This window comes from Passer domesticus, chromosome 14, assembly GCF_036417665.1.
Source record: "Passer domesticus isolate bPasDom1 chromosome 14, bPasDom1.hap1, whole genome shotgun sequence".
NCBI lineage: Eukaryota > Metazoa > Chordata > Aves > Passeriformes > Passeridae > Passer > Passer domesticus.
In genome coordinates, this window is record NC_087487.1 from 1947098 (window position 1) to 1972883 (window position 25786).

At 50.2% G+C, this 25786-nt stretch overlaps 1 protein-coding gene across 5 annotated transcripts; it reads right to left on the minus strand.

Moving 5' to 3' along the window:
- PPCDC (phosphopantothenoylcysteine decarboxylase) lies at positions 1-25082 on the minus strand. 5 transcript variants are annotated; one of them, XM_064389545.1, is made up of 6 exons: positions 24861-25082; positions 23005-23169; positions 18790-18885; positions 16421-16549; positions 14539-14707; positions 1-158 (listed from the first exon to the last, which is right to left on the minus strand). In XM_064389545.1, the coding sequence occupies exons 2-6, from the start codon at positions 23155-23157 to the stop codon at positions 73-75; spliced, it is 633 nt and encodes a 210-aa protein (XP_064245615.1). In that variant the 5' UTR covers positions 23158-23169; positions 24861-25082; the 3' UTR covers positions 1-72. The 5 variants fall into 5 exon arrangements, with proteins under 5 accessions (XP_064245615.1, XP_064245614.1, XP_064245613.1 ...); XM_064389544.1 differs by lacking the exon at positions 1-158 and adding an exon at positions 11346-11939 and having other exon boundaries at positions 24851-25076; XM_064389543.1 differs by lacking the exon at positions 1-158 and adding an exon at positions 11346-11939 and having other exon boundaries at positions 24861-25074.
- Between the last annotated feature and the right edge of the window lie 704 nt (positions 25083-25786).

Consider the following 25786-nt stretch of genomic DNA (forward strand, 5'->3'; position numbering starts at 1 on the left):
GTATTTGTGAGCTGTTTTAGGGAATTCCACTCTTCCAGCCAGGAAGGGCAAGCCCAGGTGTTTTGGTGCCCATCAAAGGAAAACATCTCCTTGGCAAACATAGCAAAGCCATTCATCACCTTCAGACACCTCTCTTCCCACGCAGCAATTTTCAGTGCCTGCAAAAGAAAAGAAAATAACAATAAATGAGTGAGGCTCTAGGCTGTGCCTGCTGCAGCATCCCTGGATGGGGCTGCAGGACCTTCTCCAGCCCAGTGTGGGACAGGACATCCCCCAGACAACTGCTTGGATGTACAATCTGTCCTTTTCCATCCCTCTGTTACTGGGACACCAACGTTGGGGCTGACCCCAGCTCCCTCAGCAGAGCTTTTATTGTGGAAACCCTCAGGAAAGAGGGCTGGGATTGAAGTGGTGCTGGGATAAAGCACACTGCCAGTTCAGGGATGGCTCTACCATGCCAGGGAGAGGAGAGAAATGGCTGCTCAGGGTTAGGGCTGAAATGACCCCCTGCCTTGCTCTTCCCCATCCCAACCTCACGTCCCCATCATGGAAACCTGTTAGAAGGAGGTTTCCTCCTGGCTGACCCTCCCTTAGGGATGTCTGATGCCATCTGATCCACAGCAGCTGGATCAGCCCTTCTCACAGGGAACCACAGCTTGGCCCCAGTCCAGCATCTGCCCCTGGGCTGGGGACTCCCCAGCCCCAGCTGGCAGCCAGCCTTGATGCCACCCAAGTTCCTGGGGACTTCCCTGGGCTTCCCAGCCTTTGGAAGGGTTCACATTGCATCAGCCAGGCCTGGAGGAGGTGCTCAGTGACACCCAGGGATCTCCTCCTCCTTCTCTTGGCTTTCAAAGCTTTTCCTGCTTTGCATGTTCTCCAGAAGGACGCCAGATCTCCCTGGGGCACTCTTGGTGCCACTTGGATGGGGACCTCCTTGGATCAGACACTAAGAAAACACAAATCCACAAGTTTTTTGTCCTCAGGCAGGTAATTAGTGGCTTGGGCTTTGCCTACGCCAAGCCAGTGGCTCTGCAAGACATGGCAGGTCCTGGGTTTTCCAGACTTTTCATCAGCTGGCCAGTGGCACACATAAATCCCAGCCCAGGAAAATCCTGGATGAGCCTTCGCTGTTCTCCACAGCCCCAAAACCCAGCACCTTCCCATCAAAGCTCAGCACCAGCAGAAGAACTATGCTCAGTGTGGGGTCCCATCTGCTCTCCAGAAGGTGATTCCCAGCTCACAATTCCATCCTGGGCTTCTAGCCCCAGCAGGACTTTTCAGCCCCAAACAATGATGAATTTTTGGAGAGTGCTCCCTTACCCAGCATGGCCCTGGCTGGGCAATCCCATCACCACATCCTGACACATTTTTTTCCCAACACCCTGCAGCAAAATGGAAAAATCCCCCATAGCCTTTGGTCCTCTCATCCCACCACCTCAGGCCAGCACCAGCTTGGAGGCTTCCTGACCTCCTTGCTGCTCCCAACATCTCACAGGGCTCAGTGGATGGCCTGGGGGTGGGATGCTGTGTCCTGCTGGATTTGACTCCAAGGGATTGGGGCCAGACTGGGCAGGCAGCACAGGATGCTCTCACAGCCTCAAAGCTTGGAGACACCATCACGACCTGGGATGGTTGTAAGTTGGTTGTGAAAAATGCATATTATATGATTGGCTCTTTGCAAATATTCAAATGAATACTAGATGTGTTATGTTGGAAAGTTATGCTGTATTAATCTCTTTTAAGTAGTGCTGTATTAATCTCTTTCAAGTAGTGTGGTAAATATAGTTTTTAGGCTATATGATAATATTAAAAAAGAAACTATGTGATGTAAGATACTTTTTGTAACTAGCTCAAGGAATGGAAAAGAAAATAAAGAAATTCTTTGCATTATCCTATCTGGATAGAGATAACAGCAACAGACACCAAGATCCCAAGAGAAGAATTATTGCCTCCTTATCGGGAAAGCTCAGACTTTGAGGAACCAAGACGGCTGATTTACAAGATGGTGGGGGGGAAGCTAAAATTAAGCAGAAACCCCCTAGTTTGAAAGGAATGTTTGAATCATGTATGAGATATATGAATATGCAATAGGCTATTGCTTTTCTGGGGTAATCCGTTGTTAGCAAGGTGTGGCTTTTGGCAGAATTCAAAGCATTCAGACGTTGGTAATTCTTTGCTTTTTATTGTCTCTTATTGCCCTAATTGTTATTACTACTTTCATTACTACTGAACTTCTACAATTCTAACCATAGTGAATGGCGTTTTTCACAGTGCCTTCTCTAAAATCTCCATCATATCCTCACAAAAACTTGTGAGCAGCACATGGGGAACTCCTTCTCCATGACAGCAGTTCAAAAGTCCAGGAGGAAAAATAAATTCCAGAGGATAAATCAATAAACGTCTCCCAAACACGGTTTTAATTATCAGTGTTGATGCAGACTTCAAAGGGAGGAAGGAGAGGAGGAGGAGCAGAGGCTCTGATTTAGCTCTTAGCAATGTGTATTCCTCTGCATCCGGCAAAGATTGAGAAATGGATTGATTTTGGGAAAAAAAATAAAACAAACAAACAAACAAAAAAAAAAACCAACAAACAAACAAACAACAAAAAAACCCCAGATGTCAACACATTTGCAACCCAAAAACCCATGGGGAAAAAAGCCCCAGATCCTCGCGGTCCTGCACTGACGCCCATCAGCTCCTCCCAAACACACGTGGCCGCTGCTGACATCAGTTCCAGGAGAGCCGCAGGAGCTGGGAGGTGTTTTGGGGCCAACCCCCTCTTTTGGAAACACCTTCCTCATTTCAAGGGTGGTGGTGCCAGCTCATCTTGGGCACGATCCCCTCCTTTATCTTTGGCTTCCCCATCGCCCCGAGGCTGCTCCTCCCAAGGTCATCCATCTGGGTGGCTGCTCCTTATCTGCCCAACCAGGAGAGCAGCTTCCCCTCTCTCTTCCCTCCAGGGATGGATGCCAGGCTGAGATAAAGATCCACTGGCTCCAGGGAGGGGGATGGAAAGAGGTTCCGTCTGCCATCAGGACACCAGCTGGGCCAAAGAGCCCCGGGGCACCTCATGCCCATTGTCTGAGCATGCCTGGAAAGGGGGAAATTAACATAAACCGAGATAAAACCAAGAGAAAATTAGCATAAAATGTATATATAGCCAAGAGAGGAGGCTGAGAAAGAAGCTGTTGCACTACTCCAGGTTTTTCTAAAACTTCTCTCCAGAGCCATAGTAGGAGAAAGCTGATTTTCCTCCACAATTTTGTGCAGGCTGAGGCCAGCAGAGAACCAAGACCAGGGGGGAAAACCCAAATCCAGACCTGTGGCGTTTTGCATCTCATCCTCTGCTGGGCTTGGCAGGATGCTCGGTAGAGCTTCAAATCCTGGCTCAGAGGGGTCTATCTCCACCATCACCTGATTTCCAAGAGGGAAGAGGAGATGCTGAGCATCCCACCGGTGGAGCATCCCACCGGCACACCTGGGTGCCACGGGAGGGCCGCTGGCTGCAGAGGGATGGGAAGGGGTCATGGAGAGGAGCCAGAGCTGAGGGACAGCCCATACTCGGCACTGGCTGCCCAGGGTTTTCAGCAGATGAGTGAGCCAGCAAAGCAAACACCAGAAAAGAGCTCTCAAGTCATGTAAACAAACAAACAAGCAATTAAGAGATGAAATGAAACTCCCAGGTACATAACCTTTCTATTTAAACACTCTAGGTCTGGAAATGTTCCAGCACATCTGACCTAGCTTCGGCTGTGATCTCCCTGCCGAGCTCCCGCGGGATGAAAGGGGCTGGGTTTCAGGGAATGACTTTTCTTCTGCCTCTCCCCTCACCTAATTATATTAGCCTTTCTTTCTTGTGTTGGTTTATTTCAGAGGGAAAGTCCCCAGATGATTCCTTCTGTTAAAAACAGGTTAGAAACGGTTGTAAAATAGTTGATAATCGTTAAGCTCGTACTGTTGGTTTGGTTACTATATGGTAAAAGAGGTGAAAAGAGTAGTTATAAGAAATACGGTACTCAACCTAGCGTAATACACCTAAGTAAAGTGCATCACCCCCAAGCGAAACGAGCCAGCCTGGACAGAACTGTAATGGGCCAATCAAGCGCCTTAAACCTTCATGCAAATGAAGGATCCAAAAAGAAACCAATCGAAAGAGACAAAAAACAGGATAAAAAGGGGGCATCTGACCCAGGGAAGCCGTGCCGCTCCGCCTGCAACATCGGGGACGTCGGACATCGCTGCTGAAGAAGATGGCAGTGCATCCTCCACGAGAACGCTCCTGCTCAGTCCCCTTGCTTTAGGCCTTTCTTTTTATTATAATAAATGCTGAAATCGCTTTTAGTACCAGGAGTGTGGTCCCGTTTTTCCCACTTCTGCATGCGCTCCTCAGCGCGGAGCAGGAGCTGCCTCCCTCCCCATCCCTGGAACGGGACTGACTGCATTGACCTGTTAATTACGGAATTTAAGGCTGGTGTAGAGGAAACAGGGGTAAATCGACCCAGCAGCATTAAAAGAGCAGAGGGAAGAGAAAAAACAGGCTTTAAAAAGAAGGCAGACAGCCCTGGGTGAATTCTGGGGGAGAATGAGGATGCTTCTTCCACAACAGGACAAGGCACAGAGGCTTAAGTGGGTTAAACCCAACGGGGGTGTGTGGGAGTGGTGTTAATTTTACTGGGGTTTCTGTCCCCTGCAGCTCAGGGATCCTTGGCCAGCTCCCTCCTTGGAGCATCCAACACCCCACGAGCTGCCAGACGCCCTCCCTGCTCTGGGGCTTCCCTGTGCAGCCACTGCTGATTCAGGACAGCGAGGGACTCACCCCGCTGGCTTCAGCACGGCCTCTAATCCCAGGCTTAACTTTAAGCCCAGGTTTGGGGTCCCGCAGAGGACAGTAGTCACACAGCCCAGCCGAGGTCACCGCTGAGTTATGCTGACTCTTTCCAGGGATGGGGTGGGAGGGTACACTGTTTTAATTAGTGCTGTTGAATTGCTTAAATCCACACACCTGCAGAATTTTGTTACACAAAACTAAGCATGGAGGCTGCACAGATAAGGACCATTTAGAGAAAGCATCATTTATTAGTTTTTGAGAAAGAAAACCCTCGCTTGACACCAGACTAAGGAGCTCTTTCAACCCTTGGTGACGGTGCTCCATGTTAAAAAGGCTTTTGTTGAGGTGCTTGATGTACCCAAACACCCCACTCTGCCCCACCACCAGGTGCACAGTCCTGCAGAAAATATTTGGGACTTGTAAGTCTGCTTAAAAGACTAAAATTCCTCCTTATTTGGAGGACAAACATGCAGATACAGCCCACATGCCATGGGATGGAAAGGGGATGGAGAGGGGTGATGCAGCTTGGATATATCTGCATCCCTGGAAGGGAACAGTCCCCAAAACTCAGCCGACCAGGAATGCTGGGTGACACCCCGCCAAAACCCCTCCATGCAGAGATGCTGGGTGATCCCCCAAACCCCTCCATGCAGGGATGGTGGGTGATCCCCCAAACCCCACCATGCAGGGATGCTGGGTGATCCCCCCTAAACCTCACCATGCAGAGATGCAGGGTGATCCCCCAAACCCCACCATGCAGGGATGCTGGGTGATCCCCACCAAACCCCACCATGCAGAGATGCTGGGTGATCCCCCCCAAACCCCACCATGCAGAGATGCTGGGTGATCCCCCCCAAACCCCACCATGCAGGGATGCTGGGTGATCCCCACCAAACCCCACCATGCAGAGATGCTGGGTGATCCCCCCCAAACCCCACCATGCAGAGATGCTGGGTGATCCCCCCCAAACCCCACCATGCAGAAATGCTGGGTGATCCCCCAAACCCACCATGCAGAGATGCTGGGTGATCCCCCAAACCCCACCATGCAGAGATGCTGGGTGATCCCCCAAACCCCACCATGCAGAGATGCAGGGTGATCCCCCAAACCCACCATGAAGAGATGCTGGGTGATCCCCCAAACCCCACCATGCAGAAATGCTGGGTGATCCCCCCAAACCCCGCGATGCAGAAATGCTGGGTGATCCCCCCCAAACACCACCATGCAGGGATGCTCAGCAGTCCCCAGACTCCAAAATATGGTGGCATGTGGCACTCACCTCCCCACATGTGGCACTCACCTCCTCACCCACCCCGGGGTGGAATTTATGAGCAAAGACAGGAAAGGGGTTAAAAATAGCACAAAGCCAAGAAAACCTGCACAGACAGGGAAGTGAGAGCCCCAAAGATAGTTCTCCCACTCTTTCACATCTGAGCTTTCAGTAATCACAGCTGCTTTCACTTCCCCTTCACCCTCTGCCTGTTCCTCCACTACTGGGTTTTAGTTCCTCTCTGCTCCCCCATCACCCTCCCCCTTCGGAGGCCAAGCCTTCAAAGCACTTCAGCTTTTATTTCCCTGGGGTGCTGCCAGTTCCCATGTCCCGGCTCTGGACAACAGTGCCCTCCAAGGCACCGGGGATGTGACAGGGATGTCAAGTGATGTCCCTACCCTGCAGTGATCCAGCCTGCATGGGTGCTCTGGGAGTGGATGGATGCTGGGTCAGGGAAGTGAGAGAAGTGTGAGGAGAAAGAAGCAGAGCAGCTGGAGCTCTCTTTCTCCATGGCTTTTCCCAGGTATTTGACTTCAAACAAAGCCCCAGCAGACCCAACACTTTAATGATTACTTTTAAAGAGCCGGCCCACAGAGGCGGCGCTGCAGGGACGCGCTGGGCTGTGTTCTGCTTTGGCAGCGGGAGTGTCACTGCGTGCAAGCGCTGACCGAGGGTCAATATTGACTTTGTGCCGAGGCAACCGGCGGGGTTCACGGGCTGCAGGCATCTGGGTGCTCCAGCTGCACCCTGCCCGCACCCTGCCCGCACCTCCGCAGCTTCTTCCCGGCACCAAGAGCGATGTGCTGTCAATGAAAAATGCCGCTGTAAATAACATCCACCCAGCACATCTCAGAGCAGACTCACCCCGAGGGTATGCAGGATACAGACTCCCCGGGGATGCTGCAAGGGCAGGAGCTCCCCGCCCTCAGGAAGGATATTCTGGATGGGAACGGGGGGGCAGAGGTCTGCCTGTGTGTGCCTTGGCACATCCCACAGCTGGAATTCTTTCTGATAATGGCCCTGGTCTCTCATCACAGCCAAATTTTGCTGCCTTTATAAAGGAGCTGTGTTTGCCAGGATGGCAAACATGACGTGTTTGCACAGGGGGCAGCAAGAACCGGGTCAGGGCTTTCCCTGCCACCCTCATTCTGACTGGTGAAGGAAATCTCAGCATGGCATCAGCTGCCCAAGCCATGTGCCCAGCAGGCACACGGTGCTGCCCAGCAGAGCAGGGGGATGAAGGGACAATGCTCCCCTTGGCTGCTACTCACACAGGAGCTTGCTTTGGGGTGGCTGCCATGGCTCCCAGACCCCACACTGGTTCCTGGTCCTCGGGGAAGCAGAGCAGTGGTTGGAGCCTCGGGAGCACAGTCAGCCCTGTGCACACACAGCAGCTGGGGCCATCAGTTATCCCCAGTTAGGAAGCCTGGCTGTCCCATGCCCATGGAGTTTATCTGGAGCCATCCCATGACCTCAGAGCTGCAGCGTGTTTGGGGGCAAGAGCCCCTGAAGCAAGGATGGGAAGCTTTCAGCTATTTTTTCAGGCACATGTTCTCATCTTGTCCCTTTTTACGCCTGATCCTCTCTCTCCCAGGGCTTTTGCCAGCCACAGGCTGGGCTCTCTACCAGCCACATTCCTTCAGGTTGACGTGGCTTTTCTTTCCTCCCTCATCCTTATCACGCTGGAGTTCATGAATCATATTTCTCCAAAACTATAAACCACCCAAGCACCCCGTGGAAATCAAGCAAGACAGAGCAGAGCCAGGCCCGGGGGCTCAGGCTGCTCTTGGGGGTACAGCTCTGCTGGGGAAAGGCTCTTCCAGCCATCCAAGGGGCCATGGAGGAATAAACCCCTTTTCTAAAGCTTTGATCGCTGTGCTGGCCCTCCCCCAGCTTGTTTTGGCACTGCCTCTCCTGGCACACTCACCCAGAGCTGGAAGGATTGGGGGGGGAGGGGTAATTTTCTGGATACTCCTGTGGGACCAGGGGGACAAAGAGTCACTAGGGTGCTCTCCCCCCACAGCTGGCAGTGGCCAGTGATGACCTGCCAGGGTTGAATGCCATGGGACAGGGATTGGGAGCACCCAGGCACTCCTTGATTTCACACTGAGGGCTCTTTGTGATCACACTTGCTGGAGTTTGATTTTAAGCCTCATTTTAGGAGTCTCCATGCAGAGGCCATTTCCCTTTAGGATCCCAGGAGCCTGTGGTCAAGAGTGTATTCACTTTATCTTTACTGTGATTCCTCATCTCCCTGGACAGCACAAAGGCTTTTTGGTCTTTCCATCCCCTTTATCCTACTTTCCCCAGAGTCAGAAAAGTGAGGTACAACACCAAAGCCAACATTCCTAGAGAAAAAAACTCCATCTCCATCTAAAGGACATGATATCCCATGAACAAAACCTCAGACACAGTGAGATCTAGCAGGAAACTGCCCCATCAGATTATTTCACTCCCCTGTGCATCTCTGAGCATCCCAACTCCAGGGAATTCAAGCTCTAATTAAGCTCAATTACTCCTGGAAACAATTTTTCAAGCACCCACGGAGGCAGGTGGCCAGGGGAAGAACCCTGCACCTGCAAGTTTTAATTGGGAGGCTGCCCCACTGAAGTTAAGCTATCTGTGGTGCTGGTGCCAAGGAGTCTGTGCCCAGCCCTGCTGGGTCTTTTGGCAACCACCTTATCTCCAGTCAGGGTCATGCAGCTGCTTCCCAGCATCTCCCAAGTCAGGAGGGCTGGCCAGACAAAAAATCAGGCACATGGAAAGCAAAACATGAGGGCAGAGGTTGGAACCACCACTGTCCCTTTGGATCATCTACCTTTTCCACTGTCACTCCTCTTACAGGAGGAAGATTTGTGTCTAATGGTGTTGTTTTGAACCCTGCCAGAGCAAGGAAAGGAAAAAACCTACCAACACCTCCTGTTCTCACTTGCCACCGCTGATCTGTCACCCTGTGGCAACCCCTGGCCTCCCTCAGTGCCTGGCTGGGCTGTGGTTGGGGACAAAGCCACTTCCTGCCACCTCACGTGCTTTGGGCATCGGGAGTGGGCGGCAAGTGCCAGCTCTGGATCCCCAGGGTGCAAAGCCACTGCACCAGGTGCATCACAGAGACACCACTGCTCAAAGGCCAAATATGGGGAGGTTTTGTCACTGTTTTCAGATGTTCTTTTCCTGCTGTAGGCTCCAAGGATGGAGGAGTGGGTTGGGACAGGCACTGAGATGATGCAATTCCCATCCCAAGTCAGGCTGGGGAGCCAACTCCTGATCAAAGCCAGACCAAAACAGCACCACTGCATCTCCATCCTCCTCCAGTGCTCCCCAAATCCAGGCAGCAAAGGGTTCCCATGGAGTTTGGGATGGGGGCAAGCAGCCAGAGCCAGGGATGCTGAGAGGCACGTGCAAGCCCAGAAAAGGAGGTGGGCTGCTGCCTTGGCTCAGCTTTTGTCCTGGCTCTTTAGCACTCCCAAGCCATGCTGAGAGAAACAGTTTTAAGCAGGATGAATGAAATTGCAACACAGCAGGATTCATGGGAGTGCTGCCTCAGTCATCTGAGAGTTTCATGGGAAAGTGAAACAAAAAATCAGCGTGTGGCTCAAAAAGAAGAGCTGAAGGAAAGGAAAAACCTCATGGGAAGCGTCTCGGGCATGCCCTGCGAACCTGGGTCACACAGAGAGCTGTGAGGGATGGAGGTGGAAGCCTGAATGCCCCGAGGGATCCATCCCTCAACACCTCTTGCTGACCTCACTGACTAAGGAGAGCCTGGCAGTGCCTATTGCCCAAGCTGGCACAGAGCCCTGGTTTGGAACCAGCTCCTTCATCACCACCCCAAGCCTCATCCTAGAAAAGCACTGTCCCAAAGTCACCTCTTCAAGCAGACAGGGCTTTCCCCAGCTCTATTCCTGCTCCTTTCCACAGGGAGCAGCTCTTGCCCACGGGCTGCTGCAGCTCCCTGGCCACGGGTGGGGACCTGTACCTGTGCCAGGCTGGAAGCTGCTCCTGCCTCCCACAAGGAGCTTAACTGTTTCTTCTATTTGCCCTGAAGGAAAGGTGGTTTAGGCACAGGTTTATCCCAGCCTGGAAAGCTATCACAACCTGCTTCCAATGAAAAAAATCACAGCAAGTGCGCAGAAGAGCACTTTTCAACATTTCTGGAGCAGCTCAAGGCAGCAAAACAGGCTTGGAAGAGAGGAAGGCTCTTATCAGGAATGTGGTGTTTTGTCCTGGGATAGAGGAATCTCTGCTGGATTTTCTGTGATGCCAAGTGAGGGAGCAGGAGGAGGGACAAACAACTCCAGGCACAGCAGATAGCTATGACAGATCCCAAGGACAAGTACCAGTTGTAGCAGCCAAAACACACATTGTCCTGTGAGCAGAAGAAACACCATTCACATCAAAACTCATGGAAGCCAGAAACATCTCTGCTACTGTCAGTGAGCTTAAGGGAAGGGCCTCTGAGAGGCTGAGAGCATGAGCAAATGATGCAGGTCACTCCCCAAATCCTGGCAAAATGCAGAAGTCACAGCCACAACACCACTACAGCCCTCTGTGTGAGCCACAAGCTCTGCTCACACCAGGATCCTTCTCAGAAACTGTGACTCCTTGGATTTCTGTCAGTGGAAGAGTCAAAACAGGGAAGGTTCAGAGGTTTTGTTTGTATGGGATGGGTAAGTTAAGCAAACCTAGCCTAGTGACCTCTTCCCTCATGCACAGCAGGCTGGAGGTTTCCCTCACAGGCAGGATGCACATGCTGTACTCAAGGCCTCAAATTTGTTTGGGTTTAGTCAAAAATGAACTCTGTAGGTCAGCAGTGCTCTGCTAGAGCAGTATGTTCCACAGCTCCCAGTCCCCTCAGGAGCAAGACTGTTCCCAAGGAAAGGCTGGACTGGGGGAGCCCTGCCTGGTCTGACCCACAGGGGCACAGGATTTCCCAATTTATTCATGCCAGGCAGTACATTTTCAAGCTGAAAAGGTCATCAAAGGTGAAGTTTCACTTTATTCCCATGGGAAACATGCAGCCTTGGCTTTCCACGAGGGCCTGCCCTGCTTGTTTCCTGACTGGGGCACCCAGATGGGCAGGAGGCATTTTGGAATGACGTTGATATCTGCATTCCTCTCCAGACACAGCTACGAAAGAGCAAAAGGACTGCAGAGCTTTCAGTAAATTTTTTCTCTGATAAAACACCCTAAGCAGACACAACTTAGCAAAGATACTGGCCAAAGCAGTTACAAGAGGCAACTCATCAGGAGTAGGATTAAAAACTCTTTTTTATTAAGTTCCCAGAGGGAAAATCTGTTTGGACAGTGACTCCTACTGGGAGGAACATGCAGCCAGCACAGCTGTGGACCAAGCTTTGGAGAGCAGGAATGGTCCAGGAGACACTTGCTAGAAGGGGCTGCAATTACCCTGCACCAGAATTTGCAGGGCCTTTTCCCCTCTAGAACCACAGGAGCTCAAACACCTTCTGCAGCCTGCCCAGAACAGAGCAGGTGTGAAGCACTGGGGGCTGAGCAGCCTCAAACAGTTACTCCCAAAATACCACAGGGTTTTTCACACTAAAGCAGCACATTCTTGGCTCTGGTTTTTGAAAGTCTATGGTGAGTACCGCATTTCAGTTTGGCAGCAGCTGGAAGACAACCGTTGGCTCCTTCTGTTGGAGAGCAGCTAAAGGTGTGCAGGGCAGCCAGCCCAGCTTCCTGCTGGCTTTATCTCCAAACCATCAGGAAGGCACAAAACCACCATTTACATGCCAAAACATCAGCTCTGCCTTGGCACATCCCGATCTTCAAGGATCCTTTTAACTCTTTCCACGATGGTCCACACTTCTGCCATGGCACCTTGGCCTGCAGGGCAAGAGCAAAACCACACGGTGAAATCCAGGGTGGGGCAACCTAAAGAGAGTGTGGGGAGCAAAATTCCCTATCTGACCTCCTTTCTCCAGGGTATATTTCAATTCAAAATTGTGTGATTTCAGTATCTTTCTGAAATGGTCTTTGCCTATACAAAAGACTTGACAAATCCATACCATTCCCACGACTCTGCCTGAAGGAAAGGACCTCCATTAGAGAAAGCTGTTGTGGGTTCCCACCAGCCTGAATCCTGGGAGCAACTCCTGGAGAAGGCTGAGTGCTGGACAGAACAAAATGCAAAGGCTTTTCCTTTGGGCCTGGTCATCTGCCAGTTATCTGCCATATCTGGTCTGTGTTGTGCTGCTGCTCTCCTTTGAAGCAGTTTTAAACTCAGGTTCAGGATTTTAAAGCCTGAGAGGATTAAATCACTTTGTCTAACCTTGTGTGCTCAACTCAGCACTGGGAACTGAAGCCATTCACTCTTCTAATTTGTCTGGAGCTGAGACAAGATGCTTTTCCCACAGGTATTTGTTTCTTGGAAGACTGAAAAGGAGTCTCTCTTGGTATTTTATTTTGCTGGCTAATTAATCTCATAACTTACTACTCAGAAGAAATTAGTTCTGGGAAATGTAATTTTCCTCTTTTTCAGACCTGTAAATCCCAGGAGGTCTGGAGCATCCTGTGGACAAGCTGCAGGCAGATTTGGACTTTTCTGCTCTCCTAAGCTCAGGGAGAAGAGCTGCACCTGACAAGAGACACCCCCTCTGCATGCTCTGGCAGAGCTACACCCTTCCAGAACACTTCCAAGGTCTGCTTTCTTCCTCTACCATCCACTTCTCCAACACCTCTGGCAATTCAGTGCTGGATTTTTAGGTTTAGCAAAGCAAACTCTTACAGCACAGCTCATGCCTATGGTGGAAATCTGCCAGTGTGCCAGGCTCTAGAAATCCAGTCACGGACAAAGAAGATAATGGCAGTGTGGAAACCATCCAGTCAGGAAACTCAGCTTGCTATTCTAATTCTTTTAGCTGGACTTCCTGTCTAAACCCAGCCTTTAGTAAAGGAGAAAAATTCATCAGATAAAACTTGGGGGCAGTAAGGATCTGGTGCATTTCAGGTGAGACCCAACCACAGGGGGTGAGGAAGAGAAACCTCCTAGAGCAAAACAAACCACAACATCAACAGACAAAACTGGTGCAAACTGAGTCTCTCCTGCACCACATGTGTGAGCTTTGTTACGTGCTGCTGGTGTGGAAACCAGGGAAACCCCTGCGTGGATGGAAGCCACAAAACCAAAATGAGCTGGAAGAGGCTGTGGGGTGAGAGGCCTGAGAAAAGGGGAAGGGGTGAAAAACCAGTCAGTTGTGGAGACTACTTTGGGTCTTCAGAGAGACTGAATCAATTATTGCCCTGCCATAATCTCCCTGCAGGCTGCCAGGAGAAGTGCTGGTGTTTGCCATCAGGAAGATCTTGTTGGGAATTGACTCAGGAGCACAAATGGAGTCCAGTCAGATGAGGCTGCTCCTGGCATCCCTGCATCCTCTCCTCCAAGCTCCTTCAGGAGTTTGCTCTCACAGCTGAGCTGGATATGAAGAAATTTGATGTAATCATGTCTAAAATCTCAGTGGAAGGCTAATCATCCAGGACATTTCAACTGATGTCCAAGTTACTTGACTACACTTACCTAATTGTAAATATTTCTTAGTTTTCAGTTCCAAAAATGGAGGCATTGCACCTACCTAAGGATTCCAAAACTAAGCCAGGCCTAGAATTTAACCACAAGGGACATTTTAACAGCCTGTCTCTGTCACAGACTGTTTATTGGACTGACAGGGTGGTTAAAATCCTGCTGGAACCAGGCCTGCAGGCTGTGGCTGGAACCAAGGCGTGTTTTACAGAGATTTGCCCAATGAAATTTTAATAAAAAAGCAAATCCATTCATCCAAGTGGTTTGTATCAAAACCCTTCCCAGAAGTCAAAATACCTCCATTTAAAGCAGCTACTAAAACTCAAATGAGACCATTATTTCTTAGCACTGTAAGCTAAATGTATTCAGTCTGCACTTCCTCCACACCCCTGTTTCACTTCACAGAACTCTGGTGTCAAAACCCCAAATCAAAGCTTGTTTGGGAAGCTAAAAAGTAACCCAGACAACAACAACAACAAATGTTAGATGTGTGTCCAGCTACACCCCCAGCCACATCTGCAAAGGGCTTTTCTTACTGTCTGCACTCAGGGATAAGATTTAATCCCAGTGATGGAGCTGAGGAACTGAGGCACAATGAAAACAGCCCCCCAGTCCCAGCAGAGGGCAAAGTCAGGATACCCAAATCCCAGGTTGGTAAAGCTTGCCACAGAACCTTCCTTCTCTCTGATCTCCTCTCTTCCTGAATGAGCATTGCTGTTCACTATCAGGCTCAGCTGGAAGCTCTTAAGGCTATTTAAAAATTAATGATGAGGGATAACATAGGGCAAAGCTTCAGGGTGTTTGTACAAACCGTGGTAGTTCAACATCTCTGGCCACACAGCAAAAGGCAGCTCATCCCTCCAGGACAGGGAGGGAAAGGGGCAGGAGCCACGGAAAAGGACTGACCTTCATCTCCACACACCAGTTTCTTCACCACACAGGGGATCTCAGTGTAGCCAAAGGCCTTCAGCTGCTCCACGTGGCGAGCTGTGAGGGGATGCTCCCACATGGCCGTGTTCATGGCTGGGCAGAAGAGCAGCGGTTTGCTCAGGTCCCACGCGCGGATCACGCAGGTCTGCAGGAGAAGCCGTGGCAGGGCTGGGATCTCCTCACTCCCTCCCATCCCTCTGCTGCACCTTTCCAGCCTGGCTGTTGTTTTGTCAGCACAGCTGGACTAACCCCTGGGCTGCGATTAATTTGTAGCACATTCCAGCCAAGCTCATCTCTGACAGGCAGGAAGGATGAGGGAGGCTACCCAGAGGATAAATCCCACCGTGCTCCAGCCAGCAGCCCAGGCTGGAGCAAACCAAGCTGGGAGAGGATGTGTACAGACTGTGTGGGAGACAGAGAAGCTGAGAGGTGGCCACAGATCACACTGGCTACAGAGACACCCCCGGGGCAACACTTCAGATAACAAAGAAGAACACTGAAAGCTGGCAATGAGTCTTTCTGACATGAAATGCCAGCTGGATCCTTAACTCCCTGCAAGGGAAGCAGTGCTGCTTCCAGGATACAACAGAGGAGAACACGAGCACATCTGGGCTGCTGCAGGACATGCTGGCAGGTTACAAGGCATCTGGCAGCTCCTGTGTGCTACAGGCAATCAAATCTGACTCCTCAGCACTTCCAGACAACCAAGGATCACCTCATCCCCTTGGAAAGATAATGCTGGTTGTTCTTAGTGCAGTGTCCATTGGATTCCCCAGGCCTTGCAGCACTTCAAACAAAGGAGCTTCCAAGGGAGCAGCTCTGATTACAGAGTCTTACAGGAACCCTGCCCATCCTTTTCTATATCCTGTGACTTGAACCCTTCCCAGCACAAGGAAATCTGATGGAATCTGTTCTGAAGTGCCAACCAGCACCTCCAGCACTCACTTCCCTTTCCTGGACCTGCCTCTTCCCTTCACAAGGCTCTCAGAGATTGGCAGGAGCCTGTGAAGCCACACATCCCTGACATCCATCCTGAGCTCTTCCCCCAGCACACCCCCGAGGGACCCAGAAGGACAAGACACTGCTTGTCCCTCCCACAGCTCTTTGTGGCTTCTCTCAGATCCCCAGTGATCTGCTCTGGGTGGATTTTGTTCATTTATATGCACTTCTTACCCAAAAGGCTGTAGGTCACACAGACCTACAGCTTCCTGAAATCTTTTGTGTGATTAATGCTGGCCACAAAACATTCAGCCCTGCTGAAGGTCCCCAGCACCCAACAAAGAAGCACACTCCCTCTTATTACAGTTTCTGATTAGGCTGAAGAGCCTCAAGAACCCTTTAAATATCAAAAAACAAGCCTGAACAAGCAAAATCCTCTGTAGCTGAGGCTGGGAGGTAAGTGGGCATAAGCATGTTTGAAAGTCTGTGCTATGTTAGGTGAGGGAGGTGGTGAAGTAGCAGGAAGTCAACAGTTTTATCTGATCTCACAGGTGTCTTTCCAGATTGTATTGAAAAAAACAGAGGAACTCAAAAAGGAGTGAGTGTGTGCTTGTGTGTATGAGTGACAGAGAGAGAGGATGGAGGCAGAAAGAAATAGCACCCTCCAGAAAAAGCAGGGAAGACAAAGCAGGGATTGGGAAATGAGATGAGAGACAGAGAGCTGAGGAGTGGGAATGGATTTCAGGGAAGGAAAGAGAAGGAGCAGGGGAACCATGCTGGGGAAGGGAGAGACAAGCAGATGAAGGGGGAGTGCAAATCTCACTGTTGGTGACGCTGCAGAAGCACCAAGGTTCCATGGAGGCAAGGTCAGGCAGTCCTGAGGGGTGGCAGCAGGGGCAGGCAGAGCCTGGGTACTCACCAGCAGGTTGTCACAGATGCCATTGGCGACCTTTGCCAGCGTGTTGGCATCCAGAGGTGCCACCAGCATGAGGTCAGCCCAGCGCCGGAGCTCAATGTGCAGCACGGGGTCCGAGCGGCCCTTCCACAGCTGGGGGGGACACAAGGTGGGCAGCACCAAACCCCCACACCTCACCAACCCCACCCCAGGAATCACAAGTCCTGATGGAACTCCTGTGGAATTACGCTTATGGAATTCAAGGGATGGCAGTGGATGGGGGAATCCTTTCCCTACAAGAAAATTCACACATCTGACAACCACAGGTTTCAACTAGAGCAAAGAGCTGTCCTCATCCACAGCATCCCTTAGCTTTGTAATTATTCCTAAGAGCTCCATCCTTCAGCCAGCTGAGCCAGGCAAGCACAAACCAGGGTACATTTCCTGGGGAACCCATGTGATTTGTAAGCTTCACATTGAAGTGAAGCTGCCCACTGGCTTCTCACGAGGTACAGACCCCTAAGTGAACAAGTCACTTTTAATTAGGATGCACAACCCTACTCACACTCAAAGCAGCAAAGGGAACCCTCCTAAGTGCTGCAGGGAACAGTGTCCTGTTGGTTTTCTCCATGATGGATGAGGTTTATCCAGTTTGGCACTTCTCTCCTCTCTCAGCTCTTTGAATCACAGAATGGTTTGGGCTGGGAGGGACCTTAAAGCTCACCTTGTCCCACGGACAGGGACACCTTCCCCCTGACCAGGTTGCTCCAAGGCCCATCCCACCCCAAACACTTCCAGGGATGGGGCAGCCACAGCTTCTCCTTGACACACTCTTGAATGAATATTTCTATTTTCTCTAAAGCCCTGAATTGCTCAAGAGAACCCTGATCTTAAGAGCTCAGCTAAATGGGAAAGAGTCCTGAGAAGCAGCCAACAGCATGAGGTGCTTATTCCCCAGAGAAGACCCAACCACAGGCCAGCACGGGCTGCGTCAGGGCCACAAACTGCTCCTCCTCTGAGTCATGGGAAGCCACAACAAAAAGGCAGCATCCGAAAAGCCGGGGCTTCCTGAACACCTTTCCCACCTCCTCCACTCACCTCTGTGCTTTCTTGTTGTTTTATTGTCAGCGTGAAGGATCTCACAAAGAGATGCTGAGCAGGCTGTCACAGAGAGCCCAGAGGAGGCCATCAAACTCATCAGAGGGATGGAGCACCTCTCCCATGAGGAAAGGCTGAGAGAGCTGGCAGTGTTCAGCCTCAAGAAGAGAAGGCTTTGGGATGACCTAATTGTGTCCTTCCAGGGCCTGAAGGAGCCAGCAAGATGGAGGGAGGCTATTTACAAGGGCCTGGAGCAACAGGACAAGGGGAAATGGCTTCCAGCTGCCAGAGGGCAGGTTAGATGGGATACTGGAAGAAATCGTTCCCTGTGAGGGTGCTGAGGCCCTGGCACAGGGTGCCCAGAGAAACTGTGGCTGCCCCATCCCTGGAAATGTTCCAGGCCAGGTTGGATGGGGCTTGGAGCACCCTGGGATAGTGGAAGGTGTCCCTGCCCATGGCAGGGTGGCACTGGATGAGCTTTGAGGTCCCTTCCAACCCAAACCATTCTGTGATTATTCCTCACCACAAAGGCTCCGTGCCTGCTCTCCAGCGTGCCAGCAGACCTCAAAGCCTGACCTGCAGCTCTTCTATCATCCCACTGCGGGCTCCTCAGAAATAAGTGCCTGAGGCTGTAGCACCCTGGGATCCACCAATCCCTGGGAACAGCCAGAAAGGTTCCTGCCATTGCCATTGGTCTGTGTCTGTCCACTTAAAAGTGATGCTCATGTGTGAGCAGGAATAGGGGTAAGGAGAGAGCACCTTGTGCTCAGATCAGCACTGCAAAGCAGGGATGCAATGTATGGAAAAACAAATCTTGATGCTTGTACAACGAACCCCTTCATACTCAAGGGCTCTCAAAGTGTGTCAGTAAAACTGCAGTGAGGCAAAAAAGCCGTTTCACAGGAGCAGAGATGTTCACAGCCCTGACAGCTGAGCTAAGGAGAATGAAGCTGCTGCCTGCGTGACAAGGATGACTCATGACAAGCACCAAACTTGCTCACCGTGGCTCTGCAGTGGCTGTCTTGACATTTCCTGACACTCCTCTCAGAGCAGCTGGGCCCAGGGTGGAAAGAGACCACTGCTACCCTCCCTGCCTGCTGCAGAACAAAATCCTGCACTGCATCAGGGCAGCCTCTCTCCTCCTCCTCCTTTACAGCATGTTCTTCAAAAGCCACATACCAAACATGTATTACTAGACCAAGGAGTGAGTCTTGGCTCAGGTTTAAAAAAGAACTAAGTGTGGTTTCTTGCAAGAAAACTTCAGAGGAATGCTTCTATTTGCAAGAACAACTCACCTGCCACTCCTCTTCATCACCATAGAGGGTCACAGGAATCTCCTGGGCATTGTAGAAATGTTTTGCTCTCTCAGTAGTGACCACTTTCACCTCGAGCTAAGCAGAAACAAAAAGACCACTGGTCAGACTTGAGGACAATTTCGAAGATTTTGTGGCTTCTCAGAGAGCCTCCCCTATTCACAGCTGAAAGGCCAGGCCACCACAGGAGCCAGAAACTCATTTCATGTCTATCTAAAACAGGCAGGTCCTCACCTGCTAAGCAAAAGGGAAAACCTCCGTGCAGCTGTGTCCACAGCACAGGGTTTCTGTGCAGCAAACCAGTGGCTTCCACAGAGAGAGACTGGGTGAACACATGAGGGCTCTCTCTGAAATCTCAGATAAACCTGCATAACCACTGCAACCTTCATTTGTTGGTGTCTGCTGGGGAAAGCCTATCCCATCCTTCAGGTGTTTATCTGACACTCACTTACAAAAGGTGCTGAGGTGAACCTCTCATTTCCTCCTGCAGAAATGAGGAAAAGGGGCCTTTTCCCTGTTTTCTATGTGTCCTGCAGCTCTGATAAATGTTGCCAGCAGCTCCTGCCACAGGCAGTGAACCAGAGGTATCCTCCACACACCAGGGTCAGCCAGTGTCAGCTCTGCATGCCCAGACTGCCCATGTGGGACATGGAGCTGAATTTCCAGCTGCAATTCCTCCCAAGGATGCTCCTTAAATTGGTCGACACCAAAACAAATGGATGGAGCACTCTGAAGACTAGTAATGAGGAAGATGAACCTCAGGCTACTGATTACAATGAAAAACATCCCTTTTCCATGGTATTGGCCACTGCCTGCTCCTTCCAGCATCTCCCAGACCCACTGCATGGTTCTGTTGGTCTGAGAGTGAGATGGGGAGAAATCAGCCCCAGAGCAGCTCCTTTCTGCTGGAAAGCAGTGCCTTGAGGTAGAAAACTTACGAGGCACTCGGTGTTTGCACTCCTTGCTACAATCAACTGCTGGAAACCTCCAAGCTCCAAGAAGCTCTCTTGGAGCACAGCAGCAGTGATGTGACAGAGCACAGTAATCCAGTTCCCAACACCATTTATTCCACTGGGAACAAGGCAGTGTTGGCTCTTTGCATCCTATGAGACTAGAATAACAGCTGGGAGCAGTGGAAAATCCCAGCCTCGGCATATTGTGCTCACTGGTAATTTCCCCCATTTTCTGAAGGAAAAGTGACAGGATGATAGAGCTGCACAACACATTTTTGGTACTGTACATTTGCTTTTCTGCCTCTTCTAAATATCTTGTTTTTCTTGAAACACCCCTGACTGGGAATGACAGGTGTTCATAGTGTTTTTGAGGGTGAAGATCACACTCAGAGGCATTAGCTAACTGTATTATTTCCATGCTAACCTCACCCCACAGGAAGCTGCTCGAGCCAAGCAGCGACACCCACAAAGGCGCTATCGCCGCTCCGCTGCGCCGCAGGCTTCGGGCGAGGTGCTAACCTCAGTCTGCAAGAAAAAATTTTAATTTATTTATTTATTTGGGGGGTTTAAAGGCCACTGTGCAGTTTCAAGGAGGATGGCTGCTCTCTGAAGTGGTGCTACTGAAAAAAAATTTATTTCTTCCAAGCATAAGCCTAGGATTAGGGAATAGCTTTGGCTGTCGAGCATTGCATTCAACCATTCCAGGCCAGAACATTTCACAGGGATATTCAAGGAGTCTGAGTGCTGGCTGAAATCCCACCAGCCCCCAAGAAAGTTGTTTTGTGAGTTAAACATTCTCCCTAATGAAGGTTTTCTGCTGGGGTGGGCTCCTGGTTCCCTTGTTCTCAGCAAGTCCTTCAAGTCCCTCCAGGTACTCTGGGAAGAGGCCAGTGTTCTCAGCATTACTTCAGCCTGCATGGTTTATTCTTTCTATTTACCTGGCACACCCTCTGTTTGCCTGTGGATATCTTCAACAGCAAAGGCAGTTTGGCCACACTCAAACTCCCTCACTGGAGACAGTTTAGATTAGTTAAAGGTCTTTGGCTTAAGCCAAATCTCCAAAACAAACCTTACCACAAAACTGCTCTCCCGTGTTCAGGCAACACTGCAGGTCTCTGATAGAGGATTCTTGTGGCACAGCCCTTTCTGCTCAGGGTGAGGAGGTGCACGTGGTTATTTCTGAATGGCTTTCTCAGTTCTGACACCAAAACCTTCCCAGGCAGCCTGAGCACAGCAGCTCCTCTGTTAAATGGCACCTACAAGCAGAGGCAGAGGCTGCCTGGCAGGTGTACAATGAAGTGACAGGGTGTGATTTCAACCTGAAGTCCGGGTGGCATCCTGGAGCTTCAAGAGCAAAACATTTTGCCCACCAAAAAGTCTGTCCTTGCCTTTCTTTAACCTAGGATCACAGACTAGTTTGGATTGGAAAGAAAATTAAAGGTGTTCCAGTGCCACCCCCTGCCATGGACAGGGACACCTTCCCCTATCCCAGGGTGCTCCAAGCCCTGTCCAACCTGGCCTTGGACACCTCCAGGACAAGGCAAGGACAATTCAGGCAAAAGGCAGTGAGCTGTCACATCCACTGGCACCCTCGAGGAGGTGTTAAAGTTTAATGAGCAGCAAAAGCACTCTGCCAAGTCGTTCACCACAGACCATTTCAGGCAGAACATCAATTTAAGCTAACCACCCTGGTTGTAAGCCTGCGACCACATCTCCTCTGGTATCAAAGCCATACTCTGCTCCTGCCCTGCCTGCTGTGTGAAGTTCTGCTCCAGCAGTAAAAAACTGATGCAGCAGCCTGGTGCAGGATCAATGAATGCCATGGGAAAGTTACACTGACTCAGCAGGCCTTGAAATCACAGCAGAAATTAGTAAACAACTTGGATAAATAAGCTTTTATAAACTCCTGGATGTCTTGCTTTTGCTTTTTCTGCCCTAAAACCAGTGGCCACCAAGCCTGCACTGGATGTCACAGACCTCTAGGGCTGCACAGAGAGCTCGAGTCCAGCTGCCTGCAGCTTTTAATTATGAAACAAACACTCAGAGAGAAGCAAAGGGTTTGAGCCACATTCCTACCACGGGTCATTTGCATTCTGCCTGTCACCTGCACAGAAGGATGTGCTAAGCTCCAGGAGCAAAAGAAAACTGGACAACAGCCAAGCTAATCCAAGAGGGAGAGGATTAGAACATCTCTGGCTCTAGGCTGATTGCCCCATTCCCTGATGTCATTTTTCTTTCTGTCCTTATTTCAGGCTGGGACCTTTGACCTTGCTAATCACATCAGGCCAAGTCATAAATTAACTGGGGCCTCACTTTGCCACACATGCCTCACCTCCAGGACCCTTTCCAGCTTGGACAACAACATCAACCAGATAAACCAGCACCCCCTCTGCCTCTACTCAAGGGACCCACAAGGTACAGCCTCCCAAAGCATCCCAAAGGAAATTCATGCAGCAATCTCATCAATAAATCTGCAGATTTCAGTGCACCCTCTTGCCACTCTTTTCCTTCACTGCTCTAAAATATTTCTTCTATTTCTAAAAACCTGAAAGTTTTCTACGTTTAACTTTATCCTACAGCAGAAAAGAGCACATTTCCCTCCCTGATCAGTCACCAGTGGCCCCTGCTGGGCACCTCTGTTACTCCAGACAACAAATAGTAAAAAAATACTACACAGACACATATAGCAGCTTGTGTTCTCCATTTCTGGTTTTACAAGGCCTGTTCTCCCTTTCTGGATCACATTTGGAAAAGCCATATCCCACCCATGGAAAACTGCAATACCCTGGAGATTTCAAGTTTCAGAAGCATCAGAAACCTTTCTTAGAGGATTTCAGAAACCCTTCTTACAGGATTGCAGAAACCTTTCTTACAGGATTCTGGGCAGCCACACCGAGCTGGCAGGGGAAAGTGGATTAAAAGACCAAGTATTCATTGTCTGAGGCACACAGAGGATGAGGGGGAATGGCTTCACACTTGTCTGCAACCACATCTGGTAACTTGACTGACCAAGGACAAACTCCAGGAAAAAAATACCCAAGGCAAAGATCTTTTCAAGTACGAAATGCTAAGAAAGAAAATTTAAAAAAAGAATTTTTAAAGACAGGTGGAACCCTCCTGACAGACATTTTTGAACTAAGGGCCCCCCAAGGAGGAACTTGTCATTTCAGCAGAAGCCATGTGATCACTCCTCAAAACCAGGGTAACTCCAGCTTTGCAAAGCTCCACCAACAGCTTCACTCACCCCAGGGATTTTCAGCAATTCTGCCACCAGCAGGGGCAGCTTGAGGGCAGCCACGCTTCCAGTCACTCCCACCAGCACACGGAATTTTTCCTGTGCCCCAGATGAGCTGTTTCCTGCAGGAATGCCTGGTTCTGGCAGGGAGATGGGCTCCATGCTCCAATGCAGCTGTGCAGGCACAGGGAAACAAAGACACTGCACTGACAGAGCCTCCAAGCACAGCTCCAACCCCAACACACTCCCAGCAGAGGGATCTGCCCTGCACTCTGCAGGACCCAGAGCCATCCAGAAAGGTGGGATGACGCTGGGTCATCCCCCAACATCACTCATCCCACAGGGATTTCAAGCTCCAGAAGAACTTTAAGGGCAGCTCAATGTTTAATTACATTTTTCTCCTCCTAAAACTTGAGCAGAGAGGCCACAAAAGCACCCTGGTAAAGTTCATGCCTCCCAAAATTAAGACTCCCACATGTTGAACACGGTCCAGAATTTAGGGCAGATAAATAAATCAATTTGGGATAAAACTTTACACCAAGTTCTCTAAAGGCAAACAAACCCCTGCAGAGTTGCTTTCCCTCTGTATTCTCTGGTGTTTAATAAATGCACAGAGATGCCTTAATAATTAAAAATGTGGAGCCTCACTGCACGCACAACCATCCTGTTTCTCACCGTGTCCCTAAATATTAACAGCAGCCCTACAAATCATTCCCCAGCAGCTCTAATTCGGGTCTGCTGCTTCCTCCTGGCCTCCCTGCGCTGCTGCCACGCTGATAAAAACCAGAAATTAATGTTTTGCTGGGGAAACTGACACAAGTGTCTCAAATATAATCAATTAAAGATTAAGTAAAGAGCAAATTCAGTTCTTGAAAAATCACTGCAACCAGTAAAGTTTGTTCCATTTTAGTGGTGTCCTTGCTGTTCAAACTGTTTGGAATCACTCTGGGTGGAAAGAAGAAGATGGACACAGCCTGTCCTGATTTTTGGGAGCAGCTCGGAGTTTGGAAAGAGGAATTTCACAGGGTCACAGCCTGGGTTGGAAGGGAAATTAAAGTGACCAAATCCCACCCCAGCCACGGGCAGGGACATTTTCCACTAAAAGCCCAATTTCAGCTTTGCTGATTAGCAAGGGTAATTAAGAGGTGAGGAAACGTAGCAGGACATTGGCTGAGAGATTTTAATGCCACCACCACCATGCTTCACATATTTATCTATATCTAATTAAAATAGCATTATTATGATGATTATTTATAAATAATTAAAATTATTATCTACTTAAAGTATCCTTAGGATGTTCCCAAAGCATCCACAATTAATTCCACCAAAGTATCCACAAATTAAGGGTAATTAAGAGGCGAGGAAATAGGACGTTGGTTGAGAGATTTGAATGCTATCACCATGCTTTACACATTTATCTATATCTAATTAAAATCACATCATTATCACGATTATTTATAAATAATTACACTTATTATCTACTTAAAAAGATCCCTAGGATGTTCCCAAAACATCCCCAATTAATTCCACCAAAGCATACACAAATTAAAGCCTGGGTACTAAAACGTAAATTTCTAAATAGGCAGCTTTAAAAATGCTTACAAAGCAATGATAAAAAGGATATAAATTATAAAATTACGAAACAATTATTGAAATTGTAAAATAATGTTAAACACGCTAAAACAATGGTAAAAATGTGAAATTTTAAAATTTCAAATATAAAAATAATTGCAAAAATAGAAAAATAGTGGTAAAAAATATAAAATAACGGCAAAGGATTGTAGTAAAAGCTGTATGTATAATAACATAGGTAATATAACGATATAGTAAGTGCTGGGCCGCGCTTTGCTCTTACCCAAACGCACCTGTGGGGAAGCAGCCACTAGAAAACAGGCAACTCACAGGCCCTTAAGGGTTAATTAAATCGACTTTTAATGCGGTAGCGGTGCTGAAAACGGCTCCAAAAGGCCGCACACGAGCACCGAGAAGCCGCGGGGGCATCCAGGAGGTGACAGACAGCGCCCCGGTACCGCCCCGGGCAGCGCCGTGAGGGGAGCGCGGCCGTGAGGGGAGCGCGGCCGTGAGGGGAGCGGGACAGCGCGACGGAAGTGCGGAGTGCCAGGAACCGGCGCACGCACGGCGCTGATTGGTGCGCGCTGCTCCCGCCCGCGGCGCTGATTGGTGAGCACTGCACCTGCCCGCGGTGATGATTGGTGCGCGCTGCTCCCGCCGCGGCGCTGATTGGTGCGCGCTGCTCCCGCCCGCGGCGCTGATTGGTGCGGGCAGCGCGCGCGGCCGGCGGGAGGAAGGGGTGTCATGGCGGCCTCTCACGGCCCCGTCCCGGCTTATGGCGGCCCTGCTGCCACCCGGGAGGGCTCTGTGCCACTCTGTGCCAAAGGCAGCGGGTGGCTTCAGGCTGCTCAGGAAGCAGTCTTAGCGGGGATTCTGGCTCGTGGCAAGGTTTTGGAACGGAACAAAAGCCAAAAAAACTCGGCGTAGGAGCGTGGGGAATGGGGTCGAGGAGAGGGTCTGAGGGCTCCTCAGGTGGCAGGGGTGATATCTGAGCCTAGGAAAGTGCTACACACCAGGAGTGAAACCTTTCTTGCAGGATTCAGGGCAGCCAGACAGAGTTGGCAGGGAAAGTGGATTAAAACACAGAGTATTCATTGTCTGAGGCACAGACAGGATGAGGGGGAATGGCTTCCCATGCCACAGGGCAGGGTTAGGTGGGGTACTGGGAAGGAATGGTGCCCTGGCGCAGGTGCCCAGAGCAGCTGTGGCTGCCCCTGCA

Bases quoted from the DNA above. Each gene is read 5' to 3' on its own strand.
- PPCDC (XM_064389545.1), bottom strand. From the start codon at position 23,157: ATGGAGCCCATCTCCCTGCCAGAACCAGGCATTCCTGCAGGAAACAGC. The intron at 16,550-18,789 runs GTGAGTTGTTCT...TGTCCCCCCCAG, and splicing joins GTGATGAAGAGGAGTGGCAG to CTGTGGAAGGGCCGCTCGGA. The intron at 159-14,538 runs GTCAGTCCTTTT...TTTCTTTTGCAG, and splicing joins ACTGGTGTGTGGAGATGAAG to GCACTGAAAATTGCTGCGTG.